The sequence below is a fragment of the Protopterus annectens genome, chromosome 14.part0, assembly GCF_019279795.1.
Source record: "Protopterus annectens isolate FY-2018-M chromosome 14.part0, PAN1.0, whole genome shotgun sequence".
Taxonomy (NCBI): Eukaryota; Metazoa; Chordata; order Ceratodontiformes; family Protopteridae; genus Protopterus; species Protopterus annectens.
This window is the reverse complement of record NC_056748.1, coordinates 986871464-986887638: the sequence shown is the minus strand read 5'-3', so window position 1 is coordinate 986887638 and position 16175 is coordinate 986871464. Positions and strand designations below refer to the sequence as shown.

General features: G+C 38.4%; 1 protein-coding gene across 1 annotated transcript in view; it reads left to right on the top strand.

Moving 5' to 3' along the window:
* The window catches only part of WDFY4 (WDFY family member 4), a 4454583-nt gene that overhangs the window by 1074142 nt on the left and 3364266 nt on the right, over positions 1-16175 (top strand). The window contains exon 12 of the mRNA XM_044055648.1: positions 9689-9759. Coding sequence (XP_043911583.1) covers positions 9689-9759 — 71 coding nt within the window. The remainder of the gene's footprint in view (positions 1-9688; positions 9760-16175) is intronic.

The following is a 16175-nucleotide window of genomic DNA, read 5'->3' as shown; positions in this document are numbered from 1 at the left end:
GGTCTGATGCCTATGTCTGTTATGGGCAAAGGCAGTCAGTAAATCACTCCTATATAAATCATATTTGCGGGTCACATTTGGGTTGCATGGCAAGGCTTATAAGGGCCTAGTGGCTGTTAGCCTAGTATACACCTGTGAACCTATGAACTTTCACTCCCCAATCTCCACTGGTATCACCTCAGACTCACTACCATAGTGTATAACCTTCCTTACTAACAATGAATTCAAAGTCTAATTAGGCAAAAACTCATCCAAATTAGCTACCATTTTCATTATCTGAAGGATTCATTCTCTCTCACAACTGCTGTTCTCACTTTTCCAAGACAACTTGCTAGAAAACCTCTCACAACCTTCCCCCCATATAATTCTAAGTGCAGATGACATAACCATCTACAGGTCTGACTCATCACATGTTCTCATTAAAAATAACCTCAATGCCCTATCTTGATGGCTGTCATCAAACAGCCTCATCCTAAGTACCAAGAAAACCAAAGCTAATGTATTTGGTTCTGGAGAAGAACTCTCCACAGTCCTCAGAAACTGGACCATCTTCCACAACAGAAAAGACAATTTAGAAACTACTCCTCTCTTTAAATACTTATGCATATGCTTAGATCAGACTCTAAACTTTCAGCACTATGTCATAATGACAAACCGAAAACCTACACTCTGCAATTCATGAGCAATTCAGGTGACCAAATGACGTTTTGTTGAAAATAAATACATTGAAGTAAGTTCGCCGATACAATTTTTAGCGATAGTGGAGTTTGCCTTTTTCTCCACTGTTGTTTGACCTCGGAGTTGGTATATATGTTTTATGGGTGTGGGGGTGTTTGGAGGGGTTACCCCCTGCAAATATACTTTCCCTAGGATGTTTGCAGAAGGCAGTTTTGGCAAACATTCTTCCATGTATTTATGTTAGCTGAATCTGTCTTCTGTGAATTGATATGAATCCTATTGCTTACTCACACCAGTGGCAGAAAGAAAATAGGAGTCCTACTTGCTTGGCTAGAGTATGGACAACCCTTTATTTCTGCTACATTCAAGAATAACCAGTCTACCTTCCAAACTACTAAAACCACATCTGTATTTTCATCACTGTTATCTCTGAATGAGCATCACTTCATATTTCTAGCCAAAGTAAAATGATTATCAATATACAAAATGTTACACAGTGAAACTTTCCACTTCTTTTCAAGCCGACTCACCAAATTAACTTCAACATATAACCCAAGATCTCAATTCTTCCTCAACTTCATCATCGCATGAAGCAATCTATAGTCCACAGATCACAGATTTTCAGTTATGGCTTCTCAGATTTGGCAGTCATTCCTAACAGAAATGCAGTCCACCTCACTATTCAGTACATTTAGACAAGTCCTTAAAAACACCTATTCAAAGCAGCATCATGTAAATACTTCATATACCAAAACACTGCTAGGTAATATCACCAATCCAATAATCTCCTGTCCCTTCTTTATTCACTAAGGGCTGTGCAGCATAAGACACATTTAACTAGCCAACCGTCTGCCATCTAACCTCTAGCTCCCTTCATATTCCTTCTCCTCCTTACTTACCCCATTCGTAGAACTCCTTCATAAATGTCCCCTTCCTTCTTTATCTCCCCTTTTTTCTTCTCTTTGTACATACTATAAATAGACATTCTGGACATAGCATGATGCCTATTAATGTTTAATTGTACTCTTATTAATCTTTTAATTGTATTTACTTCTGCTTTTCTATTTACCTGTCAGTATTTTGTTAGCAGTATTATTTGTCTTTGCCTTTGCTTTTGTTTTACTTGTACTTTCCTGGGCTGAACCTGAAAATAATGCCTAGTCAACATTGAGTGAATGAATAAATAATTTAATAAAAAATGAACGCTAAAAACACAAAATGACTTTATTACATAAAAATCCAACTGGTTAGTGCTTTCATTCCCTTCATGGAACTTTTTCAGACCAGGTTGTATAATGAACAAACTTATTTAAATACTTAATAACAATAACGTGACACAAAGCACTTAATGCATTAACCCTTTCCTTCTAAGAACAGCTTTAAAGTTTTCCTTATCATTTAAACCAGAGTATACACATGCATTCAGCCTAATTTGCCAGCAGTATCCTTTCCAGTCCAGTTCATCTTCTGCATCAAACGTATGATCAAAAACATTGACTTCATCAATTATTACAAATTTGAAGCATGCCTTATTTTTTTTCTAACAAATGTTTTTGCTTGACATGTTTTGCCAAGGCATTGCTTACATCAGACTTGTCTACTGCTCTTATATGTTCATTCACTCGCATGTAGAATTCTCTAATGGTTCTTCCTATATAAAATGCTGGACATAATTCACACAAAGCCATGTATACCACATATCTGGACCTGCAGTTATACAAATTATTCAACCTAATTTCAAAGCTTCTTGTTCTCACTTCAAAATTCTTGACTTCTTTCATATATTGACATAACTTACAACTGTTGCATCTTTTCATCCCCACTTCCAAAACATCAGGCGTACTTGAGCATAAATTCCTTTTCTTAAAAAAGTCTTTTAAACTCTTTCCTCTTTTTGAGACAAAGACAGGGTCTCCCCTTATAACATTTTTAATTTCTTGAAAATTCATTAAGAATCTCCAATTATTCTTGATTAGTTCTTTGATTTTACTTTCATCTACTGAATTTTCTAAAATACATGCTAAGGAAAAATCCTTTTCATTTTCTTTTGAGTTGCTATTTACATTTTCTACCTTATATTCACTTACATTTTTTACTTCCATCCAGGAATTGTTAATGTTGTTCTTGGGGTACCCTCTTTTTTGAAATTTCCTTTTGAGTTTTTTACATTCTTTTTAAAAAAAATACTGCTTCATCTGTTAACCTGCTTATTCTAGTGAATTCCCCCTTTGCTCTGTTTTTTTTTTCAGGCTAAACTTATGCATGCTATTGTAGTGGAGATAGCTGTTACTTTGCACTTCCTTTTTATAAATCTTAACTTTTAAAGCATTGATAGATCTGTACACATTCAGGTCCAAAACATTAATGTTGTCCTTCCTATAATTATATGTCAACAGAAGATAACTCGTGGAGTCATTCACATGTTTAATAAAATCTAGGAGTTCTTTTTCAGAACACTCCCAAATAAAAAAAACAAATCATCAGTAAAATGTCTGTACATGATGATACGTTTTGCAAAAACTGATTCTAAAATAACTTCTTTTTCCCAGTTCATCTGGACTATATCTGCATATATAGGAAGAACCATCAGAGAATTCTACATGCGTGTGAATGAACATACAAGAGCAGTAGACGAGATTGATGCAAGCAATGCCTTATTAAAACATGTTAACCAAAAACAGTTGTTATAAAAAAAAAAAAAGGCATGCTTCAAATTTGTAATAATTGATGAAGTCAATGGTTTTGATCATAGACTTGATGCAGAAAATGAACTGGACTGGAGAGAATATTGCTGGCAAATTAGTCTGAATGCATGTGTATAGTATACCCTGGTTTAAATGATAGGGAAAACTTTAAAGTTGTTCTTAGAAGGAAAGGGTTAAGGCATTAAGTGCTTTGTGTCACATGTTATTGTAATTAAGTATTTAAATAAGTTTGTTCGTTATACAACTTGGTCTGAAAAAGTTCCATGAAGGGAATGAAAGCGCTTACCAGTTGGATTTTTATGTAATAAAGTCATTTTGTGTTTTTAGCCATTCATTTTTTATTATTTTGCCTTTTTACGGCTATTTTCATTTGTTTGTTTGGAGGTTTGTGAGATATTATTGGATTTTATGGCTTTTATAAAGATTTGGCTCCCCAACCTGAGTTAAATTTGAGTTTTTTGCTGGTACCATCAGGATTTACTTTACATGACACACCTAAGGATTCATAAGTTCATAGGTTCATAGGTGTATACTAGGCTAATGGCCCTGGAGCCTTTACAGGCCTAGTCCATAGGATTACCCTGGCATTGTGCCACCCGATCTTAGTTCCCAGTGCCACTGTCGAGTAAAGCCACTGGAGTGATCCCTGAGGTGAATTTTCTATTTCCCATCAACTCATCAAGATTTCTCTTGAAGAGGGCCAGTGAGGTGCTCTGCTTGACATGTATGGGAAGTCTGTTCCATAGCATGGGCAGACTCTGGGCTATGAACCTGTCCCTCCAGCATGTTCTGTTGATTGTGGTAATGAGGTTGAGGTTTCTGGAGCATGTGGTGTGGAGGGATTCGGATTTCTTTAGATGTAGCATTTCTAACAGAGCTGGGTCAGACATGGCTTTGTAAGTTAAGCAGAGATTGCCTCCAAGCAGGCGATATGAGACAGAGAATAGTTGGAGTTTTTTGAGTCTGTCCATATAGGGCAAATGTTTAAGGCCTAGGATCCTCTTTGTGAGGTACTTTTGTGGCGTCTCCAGTTATTGCAGGTGCGTAGTGAATTCTTAATCAAGAATAATTGGAGATTCTTAATGAATTTTCAATAAATTAAAAATGTTATAGGGGGAGACCCTGTCTTTGTCTTTAAAAGAGGAAAGAGTTTAAAAGACGTTTTTTAGCAAAGGAATGTATGCTCAAGTATGCATGATGTTTTGGAAGTGGGGATGAAAAGATGCAACAGTTGTAAGTTATGTCAATATATGAAATAAGTCAATAATTTTGTAGTGAGAGCAAGAAGCTTTGAAATTAGGTTGAATAATTTGTATAATTGCAGGTCCAAATTTGTGGTATACATGGCTTTGTGTAAATTATGTCTAACATTTTATATAGGAAGCACCATTAGAGAATTCTATATGCAAGTGAATGAACATATTAGAGCAGTAGACAAGATTGATGTAAGCAATGCCTTGGCAAAACATGTCAAGCAAAAACATTTGTTAGAAAAAAATAAGGCATGCTTCAAATTTGTAATAATTGATGAAATCAATGGTTTTGATTATAGGTTTGATGCAGAAGATGAACTGGATTGGAGAGAATATTGCTGGCAAATTAGGCTGAATGCATGTGTATACCCTGGTTTAAATGATATGGAAAACTTTAAAGTTATTGTTGTTAAGTATTTAAATATATTTCTTAATTATACATCTTGGTCTGAAAAAGTTACACGAAGGGAACGAAAGCACTTACCAGTTGGATTTTTATGTAATAAGGTCATTTTGCGTTTTTAGCCCTTCGTTTTTTGTTATTTTGCCTTTTTACGGCTATTTTCATTTGTTTGTTTGTTTGGAGTTTCGTGAGATATATATATATAAATAAGTAATTTATCTATACTACTACAACTTCTACAGACTGTTGCAGTCAGGATACTTAGATTTGCTGAGACAACTTGTTTCACTTGTATTATCCCCATGTCTACATTGGTAGCCTGCCTTGTTCAGGTTTGCTGTTAAGGTACCCTACCTTCTAAAAGACCTAATTTCAATACTTCCTCCCTTTTTGGCATCTCTTGTCAGTCCTATGAGGACTATCGGACATATCTAGCTAAATTTCATTTTTATGATAGTAGCAATATTTTCCAGAGTTTCTCCTTCCAATTGGAATTATCTTTCACAATGGCTGAGAAGATTGTCCCTCTATTATAGTGTGTAAATGTAAAGTGAAAACCTTTTTTTTAAGACAGGCTTTTGCTTCCTAACTGGATTTCATATGATTTTTAACTGTGGTTCTTTGTTTTAATATATTTGCCTCATTGTGCTGTTGTACAGCCTGCTGAGTTTAGAAAGGTACTCTGTAAACAGGATTTGATGAGACTCTAAAAGGGAGAGGATCTTTTAGAAGTGAACTCAGTTATTATCTTTAAAAACTTCAATAAAATATACACCCAACTTTTTGGGGGGGATTTTTTTCAACCATCTTATTCAGCAGTAGTGTTAAATGAGAAAAATACTGCTTATTTAGAACTTTTGTCAAGAGTTTTTGCTTCAAGCTGTCAGTACATGCATTCTTGTCCCTGCAAACAAAATAACATTGTCTAAGACAGAAAGGCAACTCACTGATGTCATAATACTTTTTTTCTGAAAGAAGTGAAAATCTGAACCATAAAATTAACATCTCATTAAATACTTTCAACTTTTTTTTTGAAAAATTATGAAAATGACTAGAATTTGGAGATCCCAAGGTATCCGTTATGTAAGCATAATAGAATGGCGAAAATGGCATTAGGTGTAAATAAACTGTGAAGTAATTGACAGCAGAAGACCAAAGATGGGAAGAACGCAGACATTAAGGTCATCAAAAGGTACTTGCTGACTATTCAGCTAGTGAAGAAATAAGGGTGAGAGCTGACAGATACAATAAAGTGCCAGATGCTAAAAGAGAGGGAAAACAAACCAGTTAGTATGGAAGATTAATCTCCAGGAAATATCCTGATACATTCCTACGTCTAAATCAGGGAAATTGAGTGAATAATGAAGGTACTTGAACAAGAGGGATTCATTCAGATTTTAAAAGAAGGTGCATAAAGAGTATAAAATACTGGAAACAGTAGATAGCACAGATGAGGAGTTTGAGACTTAGAAGTAAAAGTGGTCCAAATCAACAGTCAGGTCATACAATGGGTTTGTTTCCCATTGATATGAAGAACAAATGACAAACAAGGATTTTAAACTTATCTTAAAGTTAACTTAAAGTGAAGAACTTACTGCAGTAAACTATGAGAACTTTTGGAGAATGAAATGGAAAACCTGGAGATAATGTATAGAGAACAACCACCCCATGGATAACGATAAAGAGACATATGTAAACAACTGTGGAAAAAAAGAACAATCTTGGAAAAGAGGCAAGTGTGGTTCACTGGCAGAGGTTAAAGAGGCAGTAAAGGCAAAGTAGGAGTATAGTGAACCTAGAAAAAGGGCTAAAAAAAGTAGTAAGAAAAACACAGGTAGATATATAGAAAGTTCCTGTGGAAAGAATAAACAGGAAAGAAATATTTTTAAACCCCTTTATTAATGTATCAGTCAAGACATAAGCAAAGAAAAGAAGTGATTGTTTTGATACATATGGGGAAAGAAGGAATGTCGAAACAGAGCCAGAGAGATTGGTAACAAAGGAAAAGAACTCTGATGAGTTCAGGGAAGAAACAAAAATTCTTGCTGAATTATTTGTTTCATTTTCCACAAAAGAAATAGAAGGAAAAATTCCCACTTGGTGAAGGAAGAATAAGGAAAAACAAGGATAGTTGGCACACAGTCACTAACCAATAGAAGTTGTACAAAGAAAGCTCAAGTCACAGTATCTTGACAGAATTATCCTTTAGGACCCTATGGAAACTGCAGGTGTACTTACAAATCTCCTGAGAAAACTCTCCAACTGGTCACTCATCAGCAGTATAGTTCTGGAGGGTGGAAGAGAGGCTACTGTAGTGCCACTCTGCAAGTGGTAGTTTGTACTGACCATAGATATTCTAGACCCATAACCGTTGTCATTGCAGTGAATAATACTGTGAAAATACTAAGGAAAAAACTAGCTGGTTTCTTTCAGATGAACACAAGTCAAAGAAAGAACCAACATGATTTCGTAGCCCTGTTGCACAGATTGCCGAAGCTCTGACCAGATTCTTGGTGAAAAAACAACTAATTAGGTCTTAAAGAACATTGAGTTTTCAGACTTCACATAAAACAGAAACAAAAAAAAAAAAACTCACGTTTGAAGCCTTTTTTTTTTTTTTTTTGCTGTACATCATAGGTGACCCATGTTTGATTAGCAGCATGGACTATGGAAAGGTTAAATCGAGAGGATGGGCACAAGTGGCTAACAGTCTCTCAGGGAAATGGAAGTGGCATGTGCCATACATTGGAGAGTAGGTGATTGACCATGGAAGAGACCAGGACAGGTTTGCACTGTTAAGCAGCACATGAGTCATAGACTATGAGTGCAAGGATGCACATCATTATTTGCTTATTCAGTCATATTGAGTTTTCCATCTACTTGCAGGGAGAGATTAGGAGTGATAGGACATGGACTTCCATGTGGACTAGTATGTTGGTTGACTGCCTAATGACCAATTCTTGCTTCCAGAGAAACAAAGGTGTTGATCAGGCCTCTGGATGGGATTGAATGCGTTTAGAGGGCTCTTGTTTAGCTTGGTGGTAATTGACTATTTCCATTGGTGGAAAGAAGTGAATCTGTATGACAAAAGTAGGAAAGCCACTGGCCACAGTCCAAGGAAAGGGATTGTAAAAAATATGAAATGGGATTATGGGAAACTAGACATGTCAATCCAACCCTGTTCTGTTTTATGAGTGAGTTACATCAAAAATAAATAAAATAAGTCCAGCTGATATATAGCTTGACTTAGGAGAAGCTTTTTGCATAGTCACAACAGAGTGAAAGTCAAACTGCAGTGGCTTGGAGTAGGATATATATTAATTAGATGGATAGAAGTGTCTCAATGACAGGAGGCAAACAGTAGTAGTTAGGTTGAGTCCTCTCAAGGAATTATTAGTTAACTGGATTTCTGTATGCATTCATCCTGGGATCATTTCTCTTTGGCGTCTAGATACCAAACATCACCAAACAGAATTAAACTATTTGTGGATGTCTGTAAAGTAGAACTGGCAGTGGACATTAGGAAGCAAGCCTTGCAAGGGACCTGGGAAAATGGCTGAATGGGATGACAACTTGCATTAGATTTAATTTTGGGAAGGGTAAAGTGTTTCACCTTGGCTCTAATAATCCCAATGTTGGACACTAAAAATGAGGTGTAACCCTAGAAACACAGATCATTAGGAGTAGTAGCAAAATGGCAAAGGTAGATTACATAGCTAGTTAAACAAGGGCTTAGTAGTTTAATAGTAATAGTCAATAGTAGAGTAGTATATGACTGAATGAAATGGATTTCTAAAGAGAAATATTAGCTCATTTATTGCCTCTTTTCATGCGATCGAGTAGAATAGTCAAAACTTTTGGGAAGTAAATGCTTTTTTAGTTTGTCTGGTGGGGAGAGCAAATGGTAGTGAAGTGATAAGACTTAAAGATAAGAAAAGAATAGACATAGTCTTGATTAAAATCAAATATATAGTTAGCTGAAGGTTGTAAAAATAAGTTTTAGGGGTTAAACGGTAGTTGAGGTGTTACTTGAGGTTTGAATTTTGAGATGGTGGTATTCCATAGAGTAGTTCCATAAATGTGAAGCTTTGCTGGCCATATGCAGATTGTGGTAGTGGATGTTAAGAGAAAGAGGGATGTAGACACAGTCAAAGGAAGAAGACCGGTTTCTGTATAAGAGACAAATTATCAAGAATAAGAGTAAGAATTTAAAATTAATGAGGCTGAGAAAAAATTTAAGGTCTGACAGTAACTTATGACTGCATGTCTTGTAATACTATAGATAGTATTTTGATAACATCTGTCGTAAAATATTTTCAAGGTACGATTGAGGTATTTAGTGGAGTCTAAAATGATTGGCAGATAACTGCATTTGATAACTTCATTGTAATAATATCTAGTAGTTTGTTAAACAGCTGTGTGCTAATCTGTAATGTAAAAATTACTACTTCCTATATGTGTGTGCTGAACAATTAGCATGACCTGTCAAGTGCATAGTGAGTAGCTGGAGTGCAAGCTGATCGCTACAGATATTGCCAGCAAGAATACAGTTTTTTAATAGACTCTTTTAGCAAGATCATATTGTATTAAGCTCAGCTTTAATGCATGTACTGTAAACTAACTTTATGTTAATGCTTGTGTGTTCTCAGGCATTTCCTTCGTTTAGGTTCCCCATTAAATTGTGCATTTGGAGAAGAAGGCTTACCTTTGGCATACTGTGGTAAGGAGATATATTTTTATAATGTATTTGGTTTACTGTCTGTAGAAAGCTGAAATTCCACAGTCAGAGTAAGTGTGAAGTGTTTTGAGAATTCTGTTTTTAGAAAATTTAACTAGAAATGTAATTTTGAAATTTAGTCAAGACTGACAATCTTGGATTAGAAAAATGGACCAGGCAGGTTCAGGATAGGTTTTGATGACATAATTCATTATAATCATCATCTCCCTTTTCCTATTTTCTACATTGAGTTGGGGTGTCATGCTAACGTTTGCCATTTCTCTCTATTCAGTGCCACACTTCTGCCTTCTTCAACACTCTCACACAGTCCATACCCCTTTTTGCTGAACAGGGCGTTTCCTCTCACCTTCTTTATGTCTTTCCCAAATCTTCTTTACCATATTGTCCTCTGCTTTTCTGCACATGTGCCAGATCCACTGTAATCTGTTCTTGTTGATCTTTTCTATAATTGGAGCTACTTTGGTTTCTGCTATGTCCTCATGATTTTGATAGTAGACAGAGACCAACTCTGCCTATCTAGTCAGTCTTTTTTGGATTAGCATCAGGTCCTGCTTATCTATTGACATAACTCACCCATTCACTACAGTCCTAATAAAGATGGCATTGTACCTGTCTAGTGCATTCTTGAAGTCAGTTATGTTGTTTTTTTGAACGTAATGTTTTTTGTACAGGACTTTTTAAAATCTGCCCAACCCTTTTTGTGAAATCATTTTCCTCTTATTCCCCTAAGCATGAATCCTTGTACCCTTAAATCATATCCTCATGTTCTTGCACAATCCTTGTACTCTGTGGATTCCATAGAGGTACTTGAATCTTTCTAACATGTCTCCTCTGCCTCCTTTCATTAAGAATGGACATGTAATTGGTATTTTGATGACCGTTTCAATGACTTGTGTTGTAAACTAATCACCACTTTTGTTGCTCTGCTCAAAATGACATCTATCTAGTCTGTTTTATGTTGATTAATTTACAGAGCAACTCATATTCTGGATGAGGTCTTGTTAGCTGACAATAAACAGATGATAATTTCTAATTCTTATGGCAATACTTACAAGTCAAAGTATCCCAGCTCTGTGTGTGGGTGTGTTTGTTTGAGTGATGGAGAAGAAAGGCCTGTCAGTCTTATTCCATTCCCTACATTTAGTAGACTGGATGCTGTGTTTTAAAGTAACTGTAGGAGTTAGTTGTGAATTAACAGCACTGGATGGATGATTTCCGTCTGTGGTTATGTCACACATTGCATGCTTGCCTTTAATGCATTGTCTGTAACTACCACCATGCCTGTTTTGTTGCTTATATTGCCCAGTCTCCACAGCTGTCTATCCCTGTTCTGGATTTCTCCTACCCTAATGCACTATTTTGCACTTTTACATTGACTTTCACTGGTCATATTCCTGCAGTATTAGTAGGTATTGTCATCCCTTGTATATCAAACATGTTTCACCAGAAAAGATGAAAGCTTTTCATTATAGTTATTTTACAAATGCATTTAAAAAAACTGGCTTCTTTACTGACCAGTGTGTTTACCTCACTAGTCACCATGGTTTAATCAGAAGTAACTCGACCTATAACCGTATGTGTTCTGTTATTTGGCCAGTGTCGTAAGCATGTTACTTTTCAGGACTCACTCAAGTTTCTTACACATTCTGTATTATATGATTCTTTTGTCAGTTGCTTTTTATTGTGTAAGAAGGCTAAATCCACTGTCTCTTGTTAGCCCAATGCCCATGCTAGCCAGTCAAAGAAGTAATTCTGATTTGTTTGGTATGATCTGCTTGTTAAACAACCATTCTGCTTTCCTTTCAGTGCCTAAAAGGCTTCTTAATATTTTAAAATTTCTTCCTTCAGCAGTGACACCATAAATTACCCTGCAGCTAAAGTCATGCTAAAATGTCCGCAGTTTATATTATCTATTTTACTTTCACTCCTGTGAAGTAAACGCACCTCTACCATCAAAACTTTAACAAAGGCAAGGTAAGGGCACAAACTGTGAGGTGGTACGAATTGCAGGAGATACCACTAGTGGGGAAGTGCAGTACTGGCTTCATAAAGAAATCCTGATACGGCTGAAGTGCCAAAGGGCTTTGTGTGTGGAGATTTAACTGTAGACAAACTGCTTCTTACATTAGTAGGAAGATCTTGTTACATTTTCAGAGTAGAATTCCTTTTGTTCTTCAATTTTGAGAAGCTTTTTATCTTTGTTCCTCAATTTTGATTTGAGGGGGCACCATTTTGGGGATCTTGCACAAGGCACCTTATAACCTAGGCTCTGTCATCTCCCTTTTTATTAATTGAAAACTGTGGCATAATTCCATGTTTTATTAAGACTTTATAAGATTATCAACTTTCCTCTTGTCAAATTATTATCAGTGGTTACCCAATGGTACTCATTGGTAGTCTTACAGATGTCAGTTTACATCATCATTTTAGTCAGACAGATAACATTTAACCTGATGTTGTCAGTCTTCATGTAATCATTGCTGGGGGGCTCGGTTTCATACCTCGGAACTGACTTGGCCATATACTTCAGCTCGTGCCTTCCAAACTCTCGAGCTAGGCTCTACCCATAATGCTTCTCTCTAAATTACCTTAGATCTCATTTGCCGCTTCATGTGTCAGAAGCGTCTGACTCACTCTTGAGCTTTGGCTTTCATTAAAGTAAGTTTTTTCCTAGTTATTATCTCTAATGTGTCTTAAATCTATTTTAAGTTTTCTCTGATCTCTCTGTCTTCTACCCTGCTCCTCTCGCTGTTAGATTTTTTTGGTTAGAGTCTTTTCCGTCTTACTATTTCTACCGTTAGCAGTCTTTCTGTGTACCATTGTTGGTACTCTGTTTACCTGTTAGGTATTTCTTAAATACCATACTTGGTATATTTTTCCTTCCCTTTTTATTCCATAAAAAAAGTCTCTTCTATCTCTTATTTCGAAATAGTGTGTGTGTGTGTGTGTGTGTGTGTGTGTGTGTGTGTGTGTGTGTGTGTGTGTGTGTGTGTGTGTGTGTGTGTGTGTGTGTGTGTGTGTGTGTGTGTGTGTGTGTGTGTGTGGTTCTTGTAATCCTGACTAATGGCTGAAAAGGCAGACGACACTTCTAAACCTTTTAAGGGCACTTCTGGATTTAAAAGATGCTAGGAGTGCGACAGGAAAATGCCTAATTTGGATGGGCATTTCTCTTGCGTGTACTACCTGTGAGCAGTACATTTACAAGAGAACTGCTCTATATGTCATGGTTTCTCTGCCAGAACTCTCACTGAGTGGAGAAACAAACTTATCTTGAAAGGCTTACAGAAAGGAGATTTTGAAGAGGCCATTTCTGAGTCCAAGACGGAAGGCCAATTCATCCTCCTCTTCCTTCTCTTCTTCTCAGCATAAAAAGAGATCTTTCTCGGTTCCAAGTACCTCCTTGGAACCTCCTAAAAAAGTATTGAGAAGTTCCCTTGGCACCTAATGGCAAAAAGGACTCAGCACCTGCCAAATCAGATATGGCACCAACTGCCTTGACACTGGAAAGTGCATTGGTACTGGAACACTCAGATTTGCCTCCATTACCAAGATGCAGTGTGGATCGCCTTCATTCATTTTGGAGCCTTCCGTGACCCTCGATGCTTCAGCTTTTGTTGGATCGACCCTGGCTTCTCAGGGTTCACCTCCTCAGTGCGGGGTGGGACCATGGTTCTGAAGGAGTCTATTTCTGTTCCGGGCTCCCATCCCGCTGTTGGGGGGGGGGCAGCCTTCCGAGTCATGGAGAAGGCTTTGTCCATTGTGGACACAGTCTCTGCCATCCCTGTCAGCCCGAACTTCTACTTTTCCTCTACCAGAGCTTCCAGCAGTGTCTTCCCCAGGACAGAGGGCAGAAAAGTCCCAGAAAAGACACACCTTGGTGGTTTCCTCTTTGGACACTTCCCCTGCAAGAGGAAGCATTTAGACTCCCCAGAGGAGTCCTTCACTGAAGATACTGACTTTGTTGAAGGGGAAGGTTCCCCCAGGTCAACCCCTGATGATGTTTTCTTCGGGGACATCCTGGAAATCCTGAAACAGAGGGGTGGCTTGTCTTCCCTCCAGCCTTCCTCGGAGGAATTGGTATACCTGGAGGCTTTTCATTCCCAACCATCTGCCTCTTGGATCTCTCCTCCTGCTGACGAGCTCCTTAAACTGTTCACCCAATGGGTGTGGAAGATTCCTGACTCCATCAAACCGATCCTTAAGAGACATGACAGGATCCTTTCCACACCTAAAGAAGGGCTGCACTGGGCTAAAGGCATACCCGTGGATGCCATGGTGATAACGGCAGCTACTAAGAAGAACTTGCTGAAGAAAGTTCTACTATCCATCCTCCTAATAAGGAGTCCAGGTCTTTGAATGTCATGGGGCACTTTACAAGGTTACAGAGGGATCTTATCAAAGAGCTCTTGGGTACTCTCTCAGGAGCAGTAGTTGCAGAGGTATGAGACAAAGTTGCTTCTCCGCTCTCCAACCTCGAACCAATTTCTAACTCATCCATGAGGCTGATTGCCCACACAGCCAAAGGGATGACAAGAGCAGTGAGTTCAGGTAAAAGACATGCCTGGATGCGCTTGTGTGACTTTGCAGAGCTATTTAAATCATCCTTTGTTAACGCTCCTTTTGACAGATCATCCCTATTTGGTCCTAAGGTAAAAGACACTCTGGCCAGATGTGAGAAAGATGGAAAGGCTCTTTCTGCCATAGGTATACATTTCTCCACTCCTCAATGGCCCTACTCCAGGAACTAGAGAAGTGGGAGACTATGGTTTAAAAAGTCCCAAGGGGCTTCCCAGGACTCACATGGCAAAGACTTTCCCTGGGGGCAAAGAGGGAGGTAATAATGGAAGACGCTGGCCTAGAGGTAAAAGTGGCCTGCAGAACCAGGGGTCCAGAGATTCTTTCTCTGGTACCTCCTGCCAGCACTCCTGAACAGAAGCCAGATTGCCTTCCTCTGGAAGCAGTCGAGGGACGATTATTCTTGTGCCTGCCCACCTGGCAACTGATAATATCGAAGAAATGGGTGCAGGAAATTATTTCCGGAGGTTACAATATTCCACTCTCGCAGCAGTATTTGAAATTCAAAAACTACTTGACAGAAGAGTCATCCAAAAAGTCACACTAGACCAAGTAGAATCCGGGTTTTATTCAAGATTTCTTTTGGTGCCCAAAAACAGGGGGCTGGAGACCCATTTTGGATCTCAGCCAGTTCAACAAGGCAGTTCAGCAAACCAAATTTCAGATGGTGTTGGTACAGTCTATACTTCCATTCATGGAAAACGATGATTGGATTAGATCTCCAGGACACGTATTACCATATAAAATGGACAAATGCTCCAGGAGATTCCTGCACTTCTGACTGGGAGCTAATCATTTCCAGTTCAGAGCACTGCCCTTTGGACTCAGATCCCAGGGTGTTAACCAAATGCATGGCAGTGGTAGAAGCTCATTTCAGACTGCAAGGATTTCGAGTTTTTCCATACTTCAATGACTGGCTCCTTACCGCTACCACCAGACGTCAGATATAACGGGCAATGGTATTACACTCTACATCTTTGTGCATCTCTAGGCATTACAGTACATTACAAAAAGTCACATTTACAACACTCACAACAAATATAATTCATTGGAGCCCTGTTGGATACAGTTGCAGGTCTTGCTTCACTTCCGTTAAAAAGAATACAAAGGATCAGAACTCAGGTCAGCTACATTATCCAGAACAAAAGTGTTCCAGCAAAATTGGTCCTGCAAGCATTAGGCTCAATGGCAGCCTCTGTCACTCTAGTTCCTTTAGCCAGAAATCATGCAAATCTTACAGTGGCTATTAGCTTCCTAGTGGTCTCTGTTAGACCAGACAATGTCACACCAAATCTTGATTACCAATTGCTGCAAACAGGAACTTTCATGGTGGCACTCCAATGAGATTCTTTCGAGCCATCCCCAAGCCATAGTGAACATAGATGCTTCTCAGATCGGGTGGGGGTGCATTATCTGGAAAGGACAGTCCAGGGCACTTGGTCTCCACTGGAGACCAATTTGCACATCAGTATTCCAGAGATGAGGGCAGTGCTGTTAGCGTTGCAGGTATTTCAGGATGCCCTTCCTCCAGGAACAGTAGCAGTTCAGACGGACAACATGTTGGCAGTCTGGTACATCAACAAACAAGGAGGAGCCAATCTTACCCACTTTGTCAAGAAGCCTCAGAGTTTGGCAATGGGCGATTTCTTCCAACTGCTTTCTCACAGCAATGCATATTCTGGGGAGCTCCATTGTGATTGCAGACAAGCTGAGCAGGACTATTCTCATGCCTCATGAGTGGTCTCTCAATCCTGTGGTGACGGAGATTTTTCGTCACTGGGGCCAACCTTGCTGCGATCTGTTTGCATTCCCTCTCAACAAGT